At 35.7% G+C, this 20,729-nt stretch overlaps 1 protein-coding gene across 3 annotated transcripts in view; it reads left to right on the forward strand.

Annotated features, from left to right (window-relative positions):
• Window positions 1–20,729, forward strand: part of EPM2A (EPM2A glucan phosphatase, laforin) — a 155,746-nt gene that overhangs the window by 84,186 nt on the left and 50,831 nt on the right. For all 3 annotated transcript variants that reach the window (XM_059177332.1, XM_059177333.1, XM_059177331.1), the window contains exon 2: window positions 10,957–11,131. In XM_059177332.1, coding sequence (XP_059033315.1) covers window positions 11,070–11,131 — 62 coding nt within the window. In that variant the 5' untranslated portion in view covers window positions 10,957–11,069. The remainder of the gene's footprint in view (window positions 1–10,956; window positions 11,132–20,729) is intronic.

The raw sequence follows: 20,729 nt of genomic DNA on the forward strand, positions 1-20,729 counted from the left end.
TGTATTTACTTATTTTTGAAGATTTTGTTTATTTTTTTGACAGAGAGAGTGAGTGAACACGCACAGGGCTGGGGGTTGCGGGGTGGGGGGGAGTGGCAGGCAGACGGAGAGGGAGAAACAGGCTCCTTGCAGAGCCTGCAAAGCCTGATGTGGGACTTGATTACAGGACTCCAGGATCATGACCTGAGCCGAAAGCAGTCCCTTAACCAACTGAGCCACCCTGGTTCCCTCTATTTAATTTTAAATGGAAGTATAATTTTCTGGTTATGCCATTGTTTGGGATCCTTTTCAAGTAAAGCTTCAATCTCTGAGATGCCTACCATTTTGAGATGTGGGTATCATCATGAATCACTAGTTAATATGAATCTTCCACATCAAAAAAAAAAAATCTGACTTCTTACATAATGGCTAAAGAATTAGTAACTTGAGGGGTGCCTGGGTGGCTCAGTGGGTTAAAGCCTCTGCCTTCGGCTCAGGTCATGATCCCAGGGTTCTGGGATCGAGCCCCTGGCTCTCTGCACAGCAGGGAGCCTGCTTCCTCCCCTCTCTCTCTCTGTCTGCCTCTCTGCCTACTTGTGATTTCTCTCTCTCCGTCAAATAAATAAAATCTTAAAAAAAAAAAAGAATTAGTAACTCGGTTCTCTGGTTTTGCAAGTCAGTTGTTGTACAGTGCTTGCTTTAGAATTTGGTAAGTAATATGAACCCACAATGACTATTAGGTTGTCACTCTACCTACTGGAACAGACAGATTTGTTGCTGTTACCTATTTCCTGCTTTAAATCCTACTTATTCATACGTTGCTGTGCCCTCTGTTATGTATTAGCATACCCTGTTGTCAGTCACACCTTGAGAGCTGTCACCTCCGTCACAGATCCTGTCTTGGAAACTGTGGCTCACACTGAGCCTGTCATCCTTGGTTTTCAGTCTTCTACATCCATGGACACATTATAAATCTATCACCGTTTTCTTTCCTAGTGAGCCAGTTGCTCCTTACAGTACATTTCAACACAATATCAGTCACCATATGTTGAAAATGGCACCAGAAAGGAAGCCTATTTGCCATTCTTGAATATTCTGTTTATGTGTTAGTATTTTATGGTATGGTTTTACAGTTATTTTCATCATTTAAAGTGGCTGTATTTCATTCACTGATTGCTTTATGTAACCTTTGTCTAATGAAAACGGGTTCATTCATGGTGGGAATTGTGTTTTAAATTTCATTTGTCAACCTCCCTCTACCACGGCACGGGTACATGAGTTCTCAGTAATACTTGAATGTGAGCTGAATTAAACTCTAGAATATTTCATGTATATATGATTACATTAGTCTGCTTGGGCTGCTACAGCAAAATATTATAGACTGGTGACCTATGACAAACATTTATTTTTGCACAGTTCTAGAAGCAGGGTGACCCAGATCAGAGAGCCATCAGCTTTGTTTTCTGGTGAGAAGTCTTTCAGGCTTGCCGATGGCTACCTTCTCACTATGTCCTCATGCAGTTTTTCATCCTGGCCTGCTTGGAGACACAGCTCTGGTGTCCCTTCCCCTTTTTGTAGACACCAATCCTATTGGATTAGGGCCTCACCCTTCTGATTTTACCTCCCTAAAGGCCTTATTTCTAGGTATAATCCACATTGGGATTCAGAGCTTCGATGTATAAATTTGGGGGAAACATAAGTTAGTTCATAACAATGAAGATATTACATATTAGTAAATCTTTTAAGAAAAAAGAACTATTGAATTTTTCTTCTTCTGTAAGTTCTTTTTTTCCTTCTCTTATATGTTTTCAGCCTAACTTAATATAAACTTCCATTTTCCCCATACTTTTCTGTAATCTTGGGAATTTCCCCTAATTTCCACTTCTAATGTTTTCTGTATGGTTGGCAGCCGTTGATTTTTTTTTTTTTTCCTCTTAAAATTCTTAGCTGGAACCGATCAAGATTATTCTAGGAGTTTTACTTAAAAGATCTCCTCTGGAGGCTTGGCCAAGAGTGGGTCCAGGGTTAAGCTTTATTAATCATTCCTGCTGCACACAACAAGCTCACCTTTGAGAAGACCAACACATCATACCTACCTACCAAACAACTCAAGGACTTTTGTTGATCATTTCATAGAATTTGAAGCATTCTCATAGAATTTGAATGATCTTAAGTCTGGTTATTAATGAGAACAAAAAAGGCCAGACCTATTATGTACAAAGGTATGAGCCTGCTGACTTGGAATTCCATCAAGTAATTGTCTTAGGCTGAGTGGCTCATTTTTGACTAAAAGAGTTAGATAAGTTTCTATGTCCAGATGTTCTGAAGAGAAGATGTTTACGTATCCCACATTTCAACTTATTTGCCATAAAAATAACAATCACCATTTATCAATAATTCTACTTGGAAAGACAGTCACACAATGCACACGCATATATATACAAGTGCATACACATGCACTTGCACATACATACACATACACACACCTGAGCCAGGTGTTTGGTTCATTACCTTAATCACCTTGTCACATTTGATGTTTTCTCTCTGGTTGCTCCAAACTCTATCCTCCTTCTCAAGTAGTATTTTCATATCTACCATAGAAAATCCTTGTTATCTCGAAGTCTAATTTCCTGTTTTTGTCATTGCTAAGTGGGCCACCATTTGTGTTTGTAGTTACTATTATTTTTAACCAAATCCCTCAAAGCTCTTTTCAAATTTGTTGGGTTACTTTATACTGGATTTTTCTTAGGAGTTATTTCAGCTCTAACTGTAGCCATGACACTCTTAACTATATAAACCTATCTTAGTGCAGTACTGTTACACAGGAATGGGGCTTTGTCCACCTGTCTGAGTTAGTATAGAATTTCCTTCATATCCTCGTGTGGTCAATGATTTCCTAGTTTTCATTAGCCAAATAACATTGTTTTTTACCATTAGCAGAAAGTGTTGTCTACTTATATTTTTTAATTAAGATTTGTGCATTTCTTTAATGAAATAAGATAAAAATCTTTTTAAATGAAAATGTTCTACGTAAGTCTTGCATTGGTTATTTTCCTATTAGAGTTCATTGCTTTATTTCTTAACACTTCATTCTGTTGTGTGTGTGTAGAATACACACATATGTATGTATTCATATATATATTCTCTTTATTCTACTATATATATGTAATTAGTCTCTATTGCTGTAGATTTGGGAGATTGGAACCTCTCTAAGATGCCTGTGTAAGCAACAAAGGTTTACATCCTCATGGCCGTTCTTTTTTTTTTTTTTTTTTTTTAAAGATTTTTTATTTTATTTATTTGACAGACAGAGATCACAAGCAGGCAGAGAGGCAGGCAGAGAGAAAGAGAGGGAGAAGCAGACTCTCGGCTGAGCAGAGAGTCCGACGCGGGGCTCGATCCCAGGACCCTGGGATCATGACCTGAGCCGAAGGCAGAGGCTTTAACCCACTGAGGCACCCAGGCGCCCCCTCATGGCCGTTCTTGACTTTGCTTTCTTGCTTCTGCTCTGCTTGTTCTATATCAAGTCAACATAGGCAAGGAATCTGGTTTTTAAATAAATTTTTATTAGTGGACTGTTCTCTCTCTCTATACAAGAAATTTGTGTGAGTGTAGTGGGTTATATTGGCAGTTGGTGAAGAGGAAAGAGGAAATAACAGAAGGACAGACAACGCAAATTAAATATTGAAATGCTTGCCTTTACCTGCTCTTTGTTGTTCTCCTGACCAGCTTGTTTTGATTATCTGCTTCACCTTTTGTAGTTTATTACTACCTGAATCCTCTCTTCTCTTTCCTCTTTCTCCTTCTTACCTTTCCTTCTTCTGAATCTCAACATCCTTTTCCCCCATCCTCTCCTTCCTTGATTGCATCTGAGTCCCCTAGTCTACAAAGCAGTTCAGCTATCTCCCATCCCCAGCCCCAAACCCAGCTTTTTTTCTACCATTGCAGATTGCAATTTATCAAAGTGCTCAACTCAAACAGGATCCACTCTTTTAGAAAGGCAGTTGGTTCAGCAAAAAGAATTTTTCTATGTTTTATTTTATTTTTTTTAAAATTTTTAAGAAGATTTTATTTATTTATTTGACACACATAGATCATAAGTAGGCGGAGAGGCAGGCAGAGAGAGAGGAAGGGAAGCAGGCTCCCTGCTGAGCAGAGAGCCTGATGTGGGGCTCCATCCCAGGACCCTGGGATCATGACCCAAGCCGAAGGCAGAGGCTTTAACCCACTGAGCCACCCAGGTACCCCTGATTTTGCTTTTTGCCACTGGAACAGAATATCAAAATGCCAAAGAGTTGGTAATGATTATACCATGTTTGTACAACTTAATGCACCAGTAGCTTCTGAGGCAGTAATAGATGGGGCATGAGAAATTTGATTTGGGTGAATTACTAGCTAAAATTAGAGATTAATGTGTTAGGTTCAGATTTAATGTTCATGTGCTAGAAAAAAACTTTAAACTAATTAAACTCCAAAGAGGATTGATTCAAATAAAATATCATGAATAATAATAAGAATTTTAATTTTAAGTGGACTGCACTATCCAATTGATTGTGTTTATGCAATATAACTTAAAAACTTCTGAGAAACAAACAGGGTTTTGGAGGGGAGAGGGGTTGGGGGGGTAGGGTAAACCTGGTGGTGGGTATTAAGGAGGGCGTAAATTGCATAGAGCACTGGGTGTGGTGCATAAACAATGAATTTTGGAACATTGAAATGAAATAAAAATTAAAAAATCTTCCTGATTTTGTAAAAAATATACTTGTTTTAACCTGAACTTTCAAACTTGTAGAACTATTTGAAATAATGTGTTGGTTAAGATTTTAAATTCTGAGGCTTCTTACTTCTCTGTTTTTTTTTGTTGTTGTTGTTTTTTTTTTTTTTTTTTTTTTTTTTTTGAGTGTCAGGAAGCAGGCCTCTTATTCCTTGACATTTATACACTTTATTTTAACTTACCTATATTGCCTTGATGAACAAATAACATGATGGCCAAATTTGCTCTATGGAAAGAGGTGTTTATTGTTAGTTAAATCAATCCATTTCCACTTTTCTGCCAATAACAGATTAGTTTGTTCTACCTTAGTGAGCTGTTTATTTATTTTAAATTAATGCTAATGAATAATTGACAATGGCCAGCTCCAATCTGGACAAATAATTCACTTCCACCTCCTCCCCCACCTATTCCCCTGCCACAAAGTTACTCCTTTAACCTTCTTTTTAAAATTATTTAATTTAACTTTATTTTTTTTTCAGTGTTCCAAAATTCATTGTTTATGCACCACACCCAGTGCTCCATGCAATGCGTGCCCTCCATAATACCCACCACTAGGCTCACCCAACCCTCCACCCTCTCCCCTTCAAAACCTCAGTTTGTTTCTCAGAGTCCAAATTCTCTCATGGTTCTTCTCCCCTCCAATTTGCCACAATTCACTTTTCCTTTTCTTCTTCTAATGTCCTCCAGGTTATTCCTTATGCTTCACAAGTAAGTGAAACCATAAGATAATTGACTCTCTCTGCTGACTTATTTCACTCAGTGTAATCTCCTCCAATCCCATCCATGTTGATACAAAAGTTGGGTATTTATCCTTTCTGATGGAGGCATAATACTCCATTGTATATATGGACCATATCTTCCCTATCCATTTGTCGTTGAAGGGCATCTTGGTTCTTTCCACTGTTTGGCAACTATGGCCATTGCTGCTATGAACATTGGGGTATAGATGGCTCTTCTTTTCACTACACCTGTATCTTTGGGGTAAATATCCAGTAGTGCAATTGCAGGGTCATAGGGTAGCTCTATTTTCTCTATTTTTAATTTCTTAAAGAATCTCTACACTGTTTTCCAAAGTAGCTGCACCAACTTACATTCCTACCAACAGTGTAAGAGGGTTTCTCATTCTCCACATCTTCTCCAGCACTTGTTGTTTCCTGTCTTGTTAATTTTGGCCATTCTAACTGGTGTAAGGTAGTATCTCAATGTGGTTTTGATTTGAGTCTCCCTGATGGCTAATGATGATGAACATTTTTTCATGTGTCTGTTAGCCATTTGTATGTCTTCATTGGAGAAGTGTCTGTTCATGTCTTCTGCCCATTTTTTGACATGGTTATCTATTTTGCGTGTGTTGAGTTTGAGGAGTTCTTTTTTTTTTTTTTTAAGATTTTATTTATTTCTTTGACAGAGATCACAAGTAGGCAGAGAGTCAGTCAGAGTGGGTGGGGAGGAGGGGAAGCAGGCTGCCTGCTGAGCAGAGAGCCTGATGCGGGTCTCGATTACAGGACTCTGGGATCATGACCTGAGCTGAAGGCAGAGGCTTAACCCACTCAGCCACCCATGTGCCCTAAGTTTGTGGAGTTCTTTATAGATCTTGGACATCAGCCCTTTGTCTCTAGTGTCATTTGCAAATATCTTCTCCTATTCCATGTGTTGCCTCTTTGTTCTGTTGACTGTTTCCTTTGTTGTGCAGAAACTTTTGATCTTCTTGAAGTCCCAAAAGTTCATTTTCACTTTTGTTTCCTTTGCCTTTGGAGACATATCTTGAAAGAAGTTGCTGTGGCTGGTATCAAAGAGGTTACTGCCTATGTTCTCCTCCATGATTCTGATGGATTCCTGTCTCACTTTGAGGTCTTTTATCCATTTCGAGCTTATCTTTGTGTATGGTGTAAGAGAATGGTTGGGTTTCATTCTTGTACACAAAACTGTCCAATTTTTCCAGCACCATTTATTAAAGAGGCTGTCTTTTTTTTCACTGTAAATTTTTTCCTGCTTTTTTGAAGATTATTTGACCATAGAGTTGAAGGTCCATATCTGGGCTTCTCACAGCCTAGCCAGCTGGCCCTTTTATAAAGTAGATGAGACCTGGAAATGTTAACTGAGCTCCTAGGCATAAAAGATCACTGTGGTATTAAATAATGTGTTTTATATATATTGTACTCTTAGGCCAGTCTTATGGAATAGAAAGTGAATTAGAAGCTTAAAAAATTTCCAGTCTATTTGGAAAAAGCAAAACATAACAAGCACCCAAGTTTTGTTTATTAAACTTATTATTTTGAGGTAATCGTATATTCACATGGAGTTGTTAGAAGTAATATAGAAAGCTACACAGGATCTTTCCATATTACTTCTAACAACTGCCTTTTCTCACTTTTCTTTGCCAGTCTTGTTAGAGGTTTGCCAGTTTTAATGATCTTTTAAAAAACCCAGCTCTTTGTTTCTTGATTTTCTCTAATGTTTTTCTGTTTTTAATTTCATTTATTTTCATTCTTTATTTCTTATTTTTGCTTTGGGTTTATTTTGCTTTCCTTTTTCTAATTTCTTGAAGAGGAGATTAGATTGATTTGAAACTTTCCTATTTTTATTGTATGTATTAAATGCTATAAATTTCCCTCACAGCACTGCTTTAGCTGTGTCCCACATATTTTGATACATATTATTTTGATTTTCATTCATTGCAATGTATTTTTAATAACTTTGAGACTTCGTTTTTGACCCATAGATTATTTAGTAATATGTATATTTGTTTCCAAGTGTTTGAAAATTTCCCCATTATCTGTTATTGATTTCTAATTTGATTCCTTTGAGGTTAGAGAAAGCACTTTCTGTGATTTAATTTTAATGTTTTGATATTGTCTTATGGTCCAGGATATGATTTAGCTTGGTATATGTTCTGTGCACACTTGAAAGTGTGCATTCAGCTATTGTTGGGTAATGTGTTCTGTAATTGTCAACTAGATTCCATTGGTTGATGTTGATGTTGAGTTATTTTATTCTTTGCTGATTTTTTGTCTAGTTGTTCTATCAGTTTTTGAGAAAGAGGTGTTTAAATTCCCAACTATGATTCTAGACTTGTCTTTTCTCCATTTAGCTGTCTTAGTTTTTAGTTTCATATATTTGCAGCTCAGTTTTTTGTTATGTACACATTTAGAATTCTTACAGCTTCTTGATAGATTAATACTTTAAATATCATATAATTTCCCTTTCTCTTTATAGTAATCTTTGCTCTGAAGGTTCTACTTTATATGATATTAACATAACCACCTGTTCTTTCTTTTGATTAATTTTGCATGGTGTATCTTTTTCTACACTTTTACTTTGTACCTGCCTATAATTTGAAGTAAGTTTCTTCCAGACATCATACACTTGGTTCATTTTTTTTAATATCTTTTTCAGATAATTATAACATCTCTGTCATCTTGATGTTGGCATCTTGTAAGCATTTTTAATTTTTATTCAGTTTGAGATCTTTGTGATTTTTGATATAAGGATTTGAAACCTGAACCTGTTGAGTATTATATAATGTGTCCCTGGATCTTATTCAAATTTTCTGATTTAACTGGATTCCCCTAGCACTGCTCCAGTAGGAGGGTGGGGATACCTCATTACCCAGGTTCCCCACCCACTGACAACTGAAGGGATTGACTTTATTACTACTGAGTGGGGTGAGAGTTCCAGTTCTCCATTTGGCCTCCACTGACACTTCCCTTGCTGAAAGAAATGGAAGTGTTTTGTTACTTCTCCTAAAACATGTATGTGTAAAAATGAGTAATTCAAAAAACTAATTCTAGGAATGACGAATTCTTAGGAAGTTGATGTTGTGTAAATAATTTTTCTTGAATGTTGTCATTTATGTCTATTTGAACTCCTCAGTAATGTATTTATTTAAGTTGTAACATTTAAATTGTTGTAAGTCTTGGGGCACCTGGGTGGCTCAGTCTGTTAAGTGTCCAATTTTTGGTTTTGTCTCAGGTTATGATCTCAGGGTTGTTAGATCAGCCCCTTCCCCCACCCCACCCCATCAGGCTCAGTGCTTAGCATGGAGTCTGCTTAGGTTTCTCTCTCTCTCCCCCTCATTCTCTACTCCTCTTCTTGCTTGCCCTCCCTATCTCTTGCATGCTGTGTGTTCGTTGTAAGCTCATCCTTTTTTATCCAGGTATCAAATGTTGGGATGCTTTCAGACTTGGTTCTAGAAACCTTTTTTTTCTATATCACTATTGTTTTTCATTGTGACTCATCTATATAGCCTTGCCTCAATTGCCGTTTATACTTAGATGACTCATAAATTCGTTTTTCTACTTCAGATCTCTGGTCTGATGTCAAACTGATAATGCCGACTCTGTACTTAATATCTCTCTCTCTTTTTTTTTTTTTTTTGTATCTAAATGGCACTTCAAGTCCAAAAACTAGACTGATGATCTTCCCGTCAGATTTTACATCTTAGTGAATGATACCACCATATATTGAGTTATATTTGCCAGAAGCCTAGAGTCATTGTTTCTTCCCTTTATCCTTCACCTTCCATATCCAGTTAATCACCATGTCCTGTGGGTTTTCCTTCCTGAATCTGCCCACTCTTTTCCACTTCTACCTCCAGGCTTTCATCAGTCATCTCCTGTCTGGGCTAGAGCAGTAGTTTCTTAAATGGACTTTTTGCTTTAATCTCATTGCATTTGAATTACATTTTTACTCTGTAACCAGAGAGATACTTTTAAAATAAAACTTGGTGATGTTACCTGCCTACTTAAAATATTTCATTTTTTTGTTGTTCCTATGGAAAATACCAAAATCCTTAACATGACAGCACAGTGTAGTGTAGATCATGTTTTTGACATTTAATAAGTATTTGTGGAAAAATGAATAGATGAACTTATATAGTTTAGAGTGTGTGCTATTAAAAGAGTATTATTCACACATGCATCTCTATGTATCTCTTTTATTCTTGTTATATTTCTATTTGATATGTTTCTAGAAGTGGGGTTACTAGTACAGTTTGGTTTTCATCATCATTGATATTTAATATATCAAGGGTAAAGGACCACTTGGTGTAGTGCCTTGTAGCCATCAAGAGAAAAAGAGAAGTCTGATCTAGGAGGATCAGTGATGATTTGTTAAGGGAACCATCTTGTACCTCCTACTTGGTGCAAGGGAGTTATATCCTAAAGAATGGTCCAATGACTTAAATATTTTTTTGTTTTTGAGATTTTATGCCAAATAACTTTAGGTAAAATATTCTATAAGATAGATCAAGGAACAAATGTGTCTGATTTTTATGTTTGTAACAAATGTGACTTATTCCTATTTTTATTTTGCTTATACTTTTTTTGTTTTGAAGAAGTATATGAAAATTAGGTAGTTTAAGGAAAGGAATGATTTGAAATGAGGTGGTCACATAAGACGGGCAAATAGAAATAATGTATGAATTATAATTTCATAGAAGTAAAGGATCTGTTTACTAGTGTAGTTGATACTGGGCAGAATGTGATGTAGGCAAATAGTATTTTCAGAGACATGTTCTTCCATCTCTGTCTCTTTTGATTCACTCCATGGAGGGAGGATGGTGTGTGCTGGTGGTTGTGAAGCAGGCAGAAAACAACATGAAGGTATCAGGTGCCCGAAAGATGGGGATCTAGGGGTATCAGTTTGCTACTAGCTTGGCACTTACTAGTTTTGTGACCTTGGGCAACATAACTAATCTTTGTGACAATTTCCCATCTGAAAATAGTACTAACCACTGATTTACATGCAGACCAGTTTGGATGTGATAATTTGTTTTATTATTTATTAATGTATTTATTTTAAAAATTCATTTGTTATTTGAGCTGATACTAAAACACTTTATTAATGATTCTTTTTTATTACTGATTTTAGTTATGAATTTGCATACCAAAAAGAAAAAAAAGGCTGCAAAATGACTCACAACGAGTAGTTAGGGCACTGAGAGGTACCATTAAATTCTGAGAGTTAGTATGCTCTTGGTAATACGCATGTATTCAAAGGGAGCACAGAACTCTATGAAATTCATATGTAATTACAAATTTCTTCTGTTTTTCCCCTCTAGTCTATTTTTGTTTATAATGAAATGTGTGGATTGAGAAGCTTTGTATTTATTTTCTTCTTATTATTAATTTTGCATCAGCTACTCTGCGGGTGTTTAAGCAAAACATTGATTTAATTGCTCTGTTTGTCATTTCTTCTTGTTCCAGGCAATGGACCTCACCATGACCGTTGCTGTACCTATAATGAAAACAACTTGGTGGATGGTGTTTATTGTCTCCCAATAGGACACTGGATTGAGGCCACTGGGCACACCAATGAGATGAAGCACACCACAGACTTCTATTTTAATATTGCAGGCCACCAAGCCATGCATTATTCAAGGTAAAAATAGTGCCATGTTTATAAGCATAGAAATAGGACACGAGGTAGTATTAGGACAATGGAAGTGTTAACTGTGTTGAAAACAGCAGTATCTCCCTTTGAAGGGGCATATAGGCCTGCAGTACTTTAAGGAGATGAATTATAGTGAATCACTGTGTGAGCTTTTCTGGTTCTAAATGTGAAGGATCCTTTGTATAAAATTCTTTTACTAATTATACTCTCTGGCATCTAGATATTTTGACCAGATTGTATTTAGCCAGTCTTTGTACTTTCATAGTGGCTCCTAGGTCAACATTTATCTCTTATGCTACTGAACAACACTGAAGCAAAAACTGGTGTCTCTTTATAAATTTTTATGGAGGTAAATGTGTGAAAATGTAGACATAAAACTAGCTTAGATGTGATCATTTGCTCTGTTATTTAGTAATATATTTATTTTTATTTGTTTATATAATTGCTATGCCAGCAATATGTGCCATAATAAAAATTCAAACACTGACGAGGATGCTAACTGAAAAGCAAAGTTCAATACACTCACCTTCATTACCACTCATCAGAAGTAATTATTTCCAGTGATTTTATGGTTAGTTTTTCTGGAGTTTAATTTCAAGTCTTAAATAATATCCATGCACTTTATTTGTTAATGTATCAATTTAAAAATCGCTATTGTTTCCCATCTGTGGCATGAGATATTAATTTCACTTAGACTTGTCTTCTTTCCCTACTCCCACTTCCTGCCAGTTCATTAAAAAAATTCTTTTTTTATTTAACTTCATAAAAATTCTATTTCTTGACCTATTCATTTTTGACAGTGTTTCTTGATTTCCTACTGAGTAAGTCAGATATTTATTGTCCTCATATTTTCCTCCACATCTACTTCTACCTGTTACTGCCTGTTTTGCATTACTTTCACATTTTCAAGGTTTATAGAATTTACAATTAATTTAGTAAATTAAGTTTTTTATAGTTTGATAATTTGAGAATGGAAACCAATACTCTCAACATTTGAAATAGCATGTGAGTATCATTTACTGTAGAATGTGCAGTGTTTATGCCATGGACAAAGAGAGGCATTCTCATGTTCTTAAAAACTGCATTGCTTTGAATGAGAGATGTTATTAGTACAAACAGGGCAGTGAATGGTAGGAGAGAGGATGCATCTCCTTTGTAGTGTTAGGGAATTCATGTTCTTCTTGGACATACCGTTCTTGTAAATCCGTGCTAGATGTTGACCTTGCTGATGGATTCGTGGTAGAATATGAGGAAGAGGAGTTCAGCATGAGCCGTGATTTTGTAGCCTGAGCAACTGGATTAATGGTGTTCTCTTTTTTGAGACAGGAAGACAAGGAGATGAGCAGTTTGGAGTATGGATTGAGATGATATTCTATTGTAGATGTAATATATTTGAAATGTAGGTTAGATTGCAGAAAGGAAATCAATTTGATGTCTGGAGTTTTGTGGAGAGATTGTGAATGGACAGAAAAAATTGGAGCTATCAATATATGGACGACATTCAAAGTAATGAGTCCATTATTTATTTATTTTTAAGGTGTGTGTGGTTTTGTTTTGTTTTGTTTTGTTTTTTAAGAGAGAGTGCCCAAGTGGAGGGAGGGGAAGAGGGAAAGAGAAAGAATCCTCCAATAGACTCTCTGCTGAGTGTGGAACCTGACAGCGGGCTCGATATGATCCTGAGCAGTAATTGAGTCAGATGCCTTCCGACTGAGCCAACCAAGCACTCTCCAAAATGATGAGTTTAGATGAGATCATTTAGTGAATGAGTGAAATATAGCAGAGACAAAGGAAAGAAGTGAAAATAATAAGGCCTCATGTCCATACAAAGAGAAGAGGATCCAGAGAAAAGAATTGAAAAGGAGCACCCATTGAGATGTCCTGACCTTTAGTGAGGTCGTGTTTCTGAGTTATTTTTCATTTTTGGTGAACCACATTTTGAAGGGTCCTGTTTTAGGCTCTAAGAATTTTCTTCTACTATTTGATTATTTCTGCTTCTTTGTTCTTTTTTTAAAAGATAGATTTTTTCATTTATTTATTTATTTGACAGCGATCACAAGTAGGCAGAGAGGCAGGCAGAGAGGTGGGTAGAGAGGAGAGTGTGGGGAGAAGCAGGCTCCCCGCTGAGCAGAGAGCCTGATGTGGGGCTTGATTCCAGGACCCTGAGATCATAAAGGCAGACGCTTTAATCCACTGAGCCACCCAGGTTTTCTTTGTTCTGTTGTTAAAGATCCTCCTTAGATGGATGCTGGACCTTCTGGATTTATATCTTATTCTTGACTTAAAAAAAATATTTTCATCTCTAGGTTTTATTGCTTTACATTTTGGGAGACTTCTTTTTTTTTCTTCCAACTCAACTAATTTTTTCCCTTAATTTTCCCTTTAATTTTTCCCTTCATTTTGATAATTGTATCCTTATTTTTTCTGGATTCTTATTTTGTTATTCCCTTTTTGCATATTAGCCTATTCTGCTTTGTAAATGGATATCTTCTTAAGTCTTTCTTACAATATTAATGAGAATGGTTTTGAAGTCCTCTTCTCTTACCGAAATTATTTGTTCCCTCCAGAATCAGTTGTCCTCTACTCATTTTGGCCTTTTTCTTTTTTGTTGTTGGTTTTAAATGTAACTGGAAATTCTCAGTTGTTCACATTTATTATTGGAAGGAGGAGGTTGATTATTAAATTTGGTGAGCATGAGTTTCCTCTGCCATTACTAGCTTCTGTACCTCTAATAGCATTAGCACAATGGTGTGCATTTGGGCAGATCATGTCTCCCTGGGGAGAAAAGAAACAGTCAGCCTGGGTACTACTGCTACCCCACCCTGAACTGGAAGATGAGGAGGACCTGTGTAGGGCACATTTCTCACTCTGAGAGCCTTTGTTCCCTATGTAGTTTCCAAAATTTATTTATTTATTTATTTAAAAAAAGATTTTATTTATTCAGTTGACAGAGGGAGAGTGAGCACAAGCAGGGTGAGCAGCAGGCAGAGGGAGAGGGAGAGGGAGGAGCAGAGAGCTCCTGAGCAGGGAGCTCAGAAGTGGGACTCAATCCCAGGACCTGAGATCATGATGTGAACCAAAGGCAAAGGCTTAACAACTGAGCCATCCAGGAACCCCTAGGTTTCAATTTTTAAAGAAGGAATTTCTTCAGCTTCATATATAGTATCATAGCTGTATGTGGGGTGAATATGAAACATGTACTCATAGTTCTTTCACAGTCATGCAAAGATAGCTATATTTAAAAATTTTCCTTAAAACAACTCAATTTTACATCTAAGTCTTTATTCTACTGGATTTGCAGATAATTCAACCTGTTACTATCCTTCTAAGGTGTATATGTATATATTTTGTGTGTGTGTGTATCTGTATATGTGTACATGTATATATTATTTATATGTCTTTGTGTTTGTATATATATGTGTGTATATATATATCATACCTGTTTGTTGAGAGTTATTATCATAAATGGATGTTGAATTTAGTCATGTCTTTTCATTTTCCTTATATACATATAATATGAATATATACATATATACACACACAAATATACATATTTATACCTCAGAAAGATAATAATAGGTTGAAATGATATATAATGTATATAAAAAGATACAATATCTAAGTAATACTTATAATATATAATAAACATATGGTTATACCTGAGGTATAATATATATATATAACATAAAAATGCATACCTAGGGGCGCCTGGGTGGCTCAGTGGGTTAGGCCGCTGCCTTCGGCTCGGGTCATGATCTCGGGGTCCTGGGATTGAGTCCTGCATCAGGCTCTCTGCTCAGCGGGGAGCCTGCTTCCCCCTCTCTCTCTCTGCCTGCCTCTCCGACTACTTGTGATTTCTCTCAGTCAAATAAATAAATAAAATCTTTAAAAAAAAATGCATACCTATATACTTGGGATATATTTATAATGGCATAAAATCTCAGGTTTATCAGTTTTGGACTTAATAGTAGTATCCTTTGTTCCTCTATCTCTATAACATAGATTCCTGGGAACTTGGTAATAAATAATAATTGTTTATAGTGGACCTGGAGCCTATGTTTACTTTTAAGGTGTCCTATTAACTTCCAAGATTTCTCACAGTTTGGTCCCAAAGTCACCTACTTGAAAATCAGTTGGGTGGTGTGATTTTTTAAAAAAATTTTGAATTGAGGCATAATTGACATATAATATTATATTACTTTCAGGTGTATGACAATAATTCAGTATTGGTATACCCTGTGAAATGATCACCACAATAAGTCTAGTTTCCTTTGTCACTATATAAAATTACATAATATACATATGGTGTTATTGACTATAATCATCAAGCTGTACATTACATCTCTATGATTTGTGTATTTATGACTGTAAGTTTGCACTCTTTAACCCTTTTCTCCCCCACATACCCCACCTCTTATCCCTTTCCTATCTGGCAACCATCATTCTGTTCTCTTCATCTTTCAGTTTTGTTTTGTTTTTTAGATTCCACATATAAGTGAAATCATATGGTGTTTGTCTTTTTCTCTTAGTCGTTTCACTCAGTATACTCTCACGTTCTATCCATGTTGTTGCAAATGAAGATTTGATTTTTAATGGCTGAATAGTATTCCTATGTGTGTGTGTGTGTGAGAGAGAGAGAGAGAGAGAGAGCGAGAGAGAGAGAGAGATTATGTCTTCATCCATTCATCCATCAACAGACACTGGTTGTTTCCATCTCTTTGGTATTGTGAATAATACTGCAATGAACGTAGGGATGCGTGTATGTTTTTAAATCAGTGTTTTCATTTTTCTTTAGATAAATAACCAGAAGTAGAATTGCTGGATCATGTGGTGGTTCTATTTTTAGTTTTTTGAATAATTTCCATACTGTTTTCCACAGTGACCACACAAATTTGCGTTCCCACCAATAGTGAATGAGGGTTCCCTTTTCTCTATATCCTTACCAACACTTGTTATTTCTTGTCTTTTTGATAGCAACCATTCTGATAGATGTTAGCATGATAACTCATTGTGATTTTGATTTGCATTTCCCTGATGTTAGTGATGTCAAGCTTCTTTTCATGTACCTCTTTGCCATTTGTATGGAGAAATGTTTATTCAGAGCCTCTGCTCATTTTTTAATTGGATTGTATGAGTTCTTTATACATTTTGGATATTAACTCCTTGTAAGATAATATGATTTGCAAATATTTTCTTCCATTCAGTAGGTTGCCCTTTTATTTTGTTGATGGTTTCCTCTGTTGTGCAGAGGTTTTTAGTTTGGTATAAGCACATTTTGTTTATTATTGCTTTTGTTGACATTACCTTAGAGTCAGATCCCAAAAAAAATTTTTGTGAAGAGCAATGACAAGGAAATAATTGCCTGTTTTTTCTTGTAGGAATTTTATGGTTTCAGGTCTTACATTCAAGTCTTCTATTACATTTTGAGTTAATTTTTGCATAGTGTAGGATAGTGGTCCAGTTTTATTCTTTTGCATAAGGCAGTCCAGTTCTCCCAATACTGTTTATTGAAGAATCTCCTATCTCCATTATATATTCTTTACTCCTTTGTCATATATAAATTGGTCATACATGCAAAAGTTTATTTTTGGACTTTCTATTTTTTCCTATTGATCTTTGTGTCTGTTTTTATGCTAATACCATACTATTTTGGTTACTGTAGCTTTGTAATATAGTTTGAAATCAAGGAGTATTATTTTGCTTTGTTCTTCTTTCTCAAGATTGCTTTGGGTTCTTTTGCGGTTCCATAGAAATTTTAGGATTGTTCTATATTTTTGAAAAATGCCATTGAGATTTTGAATAGATTTCATTGACTCTATAGATTGCTTTGGATATTATGGACCTTTTAATAATATTAATTTTTAAATCCATGGGCACAGAATATTTTTCCACTTATTTGTGTATTCTTCAATTTCTTTCATTAGTGTCTTATAGGTTTTTAGTGTACAGATCTCCTTGCTAGTAATCTGTCTATTCAGATTTTCTATTTCTTCATGATTCAGTCTTAAAATATTCTGTTTCTAGGAATTAACCCATTTTTTTTAAAGATTTTATTTATTTATTTGACAGAGAGAAATCACAAGTAGACGGAGAGGCAGGCAGAGAGAGAGAGAGGGAAGCAGGCTCCCTGCTGAGCAGAGAGCCTGATGCGGGACTCGATCCCAGGAACCTGAGATCATGACCTGAGCCGAAGGCAGCGGCTTAACCCACTGAGCCACCCAGGTGCCCCAGAATTAACCCATTTTTTCTACGTTGTTCAATTTCTTGGCATATAATTTTTCATAATAGTCCTTTGTGATTTTTTTGGTATTTCTTTAGTATCAGTTGTAACTTCCCCTCTTTAATTTCTGATGTTACTTATTTGAGCCTTCTCTTTTTTAAGGTGAGTCTAGCTAAATATTTATCAATTGAATTTTTTCCCAAAGAATCAGTTCTTAGTTTCTTTATTTTTTCTATTGTCTTTTTAGTTTTTATTTCATTGATTTTTGTTCTGAGCTTTATTTCCTTCCATGTACTAACTGAGGCATCATTTTCCCCCTCTTTTTCTAGCTATTTAGGTGTAATGTTTGATTATTTGAGGTTTTTCTTGTCTCTTGAGGGTTGCCTACCTTACTATGAATTTTCCTCCCAGAACTACTTTTGTTATACCCCATAGGTTTTGGTATATTGTATTATAATCTTTATTTGTCTCAAGGTATTTTTTTTTATATCTCCTTTGATTTCTTTGTTGAGTTATTTGTTCAGTAGCATGTTGGTTCTTCATATATTTATGACTTTTTTCAGGTTTCTTTTTGTGTTTAATTTCTAGTTTTATATCATTGTGGTCTAAAAAAACATTTTATATGACTTCATCTTCTTACATTTATTGAATCTAGTTTTGCAGCCAAATTATGATCTATCCTGGAGAATACTCATGTGTACTTAAGAAGAATGTGTCTTTTGTTGCTTTTAAATGGAATATTCTGTGTATAGTGGAGTATTAAATTCTCTTATTATTGTCTTCAATTTATCCCATAGGTCTGTTAATATTTGCTTTACATATTTAGGTGCTCCTATGTTGAGCATATTCATATTTATAAATGTTATATATCCCGTTATCTTATGTGATGCCCTTTCTTTTCTTTTATTTCATTCTTTGTCTTAAAGTTTATTTCTCTGCTATAAGCAGAGCTAGCCCAGGTTTCTTTTGGTTTCAATCTGCATAAAATATCCTTTTCTTTTCTTTTAGTTTCAGTATGTGTATGTCCTTATATCTGAGGCTAGTCACTTGTAGGCAGCAAATAGAAGGGTCTTTTGTTTGTTTGTTTGTTTTAATCCATTCAACCACTCTGTCTTTTTGTTACAGAATTTATGTTAATTATAGGTAGATATTTACTTGTTGTTTTTGTTAATTGTTTTTCTGGCTGTTATATAGTTTCTTTCTGTTCCTTTCTTCTTTTCTTGCTCTCCTCCCTTGTGGTTTGATGACTTTCCAAAGTGTTATATTTAGATTCCCTTCTCATTATCTTTTTTTTAACAGCTTAATTTTCTTTTATTTTTTTCAGTGTTCCAGGATTCATTGTTTATGCACCACACTCAGTGCTCCTTGCAATACGTGCCCTCCTTAATTCCCACCACCAGGTTCACCCATTCCCCCACCACTTTACCTCAAAACCCTCAGTTTGTTTATTATCTTTTGTGTATTAGCTGTTGTTTTTTGTTTTGTGGCTACAATGATGCTTACACATATCAATCTATCTGTATCTATACCAGTCTGTTTTAAGTTGATAGCCAAATAAGTTTGAATGCATTCTAAAACTCTATAGTTTTACTACTACATTTTTACGCACTTATTACTACTACATTACAGGCTACATATGTTTTATGTTTTTGATGTCACACTTGACATTTTTACTTATTTATTTATTTTAAAGATTTACTTATTTAATTTTTAAATTAAATTAAATTAATTTTTGTGTGTGTTCCAAAATTCATTGTTTATGTACCATACCCAGTACTCTATGCAATACATGCCCTCCTTAATACCTACCACCAGGCACACCTAACCCCCATCCTCTACCCTCCAAAACCCTCAGTTTGTTTCTCAGAGTCCACAGTCTCTCATGGTTCATCTCCCCCTCCGATTTGCCACAATTCACTTTTCATTTCCTTCTCCTAATATCCTCTGGGTTATTCCTTATGCTCCACAAGTAAGTGAAACCCTATGATAATTGACTCTGCTTGACTTATTTCACTCAGCATAATCTCTTCCAGTCCCATTAATGTTCATACAAAATTTGGGTATTCATCCTTTCTAATGGAGGCATAATACTCCATTGTATATATGGACCATATCTTCTTTATGTATTCATCCGTTGAAGGGCATCTTGGTTCTTTCCACTGTTTGGCAACTATGGCCATTGCTGCTATGAACTTTGGGGTACAGATGACTCTTCTTTTCACTACACCTGTATCTTTGGGGTAAATACCCAGTAGTGTAATTACAGGGTCACAGCGTAGCTCTATTTTTAATTTCTTAAGGAATCTCCATGCTGTTTTCCAAAGTGGCTGCACCAACTTGCATTCCTACCAACAGTGTAAGAGGGTTTCCCTTTCTCCACATCTTCTCCAACACTTGTTGTTTCCTGTCTTGTCAATTCTGGTCATTCTAAGTGGTGTAAGGTAGTATCTCAATGTGGTTTTGATTTGAGTCTCCCTGATGGCTAATGATGATGAATATTTTTTCATGTGTCTGTTAGCTATTTGTATGTCTTCATTGGAGAAGTGTCTGTTCATGTCTTCTGCCCATTTTTTGACATGATTATCTGTTTTTTGAGTGTTGAGTTTGAGGAGTTCTTTATAGATCTTGGATATCAGCCATTTGCAGTGTCATTTGCGAATATCATCTTCTCATGTGTGTGGTTTCCCTTATATGTGACAAGTTATTTTTCTCTTGCTGCTTCTAGGATTCTCTTTTTGTCTTTTACTTTTATTTCATTAAAATTAATTAACATTTTAATTATAATGGTCTTGGTATGGATCTCTTCAGGTTCCTTGTAGTTGGGTATTTCTGAACTTCCTGGATCTGGATGTTTGTTTCCTTTGCTAGGATAAGGAAGTTTTCAGCCTCTAATTCTTCAGATAGGTTTTCTTTCCCTTTCTTTTCCTTCTCGGACTACTATGAGAAGAATGTTGTTCCATTTTATGTCCTGTAGGTTCCATAAGCTGTTTTCACCTTTTCAAATTCTTTTTTCTTTTTGCTGCTCTCCTTGGGTGAGTACCACAGCCCTGTTTTCTATGTCAGTGGTCCTTCCTTCTGCTTCATCTGGTTTTCTCTTGACCCACTCTTGTGTATTTTTGACTCCAGTTATTGTATTCCGCAGCTCTGCAACTTTTGTTTGGCACTTTCTTCTGTTTTCCATCACTTACTTGAAGTTCTCTGTGTTCATCCATTCTTCTTCCAAGATTGGTAAGCATCTTTATGATCTCTTAATCAGGTACTTTACTTATCTTTGTTTCTGTAAGGTTTTTTCCTGGGGTTTTATCTTGTTCTTTTGTTTAGAACACACTCCTATGTTTCTTCAGTTTGCTTAACTCTGTTAATTTTTTT

Source organism: Mustela lutreola, chromosome 6 (assembly GCF_030435805.1).
Source record: "Mustela lutreola isolate mMusLut2 chromosome 6, mMusLut2.pri, whole genome shotgun sequence".
Taxonomy (NCBI): Eukaryota; Metazoa; Chordata; class Mammalia; order Carnivora; family Mustelidae; genus Mustela; species Mustela lutreola.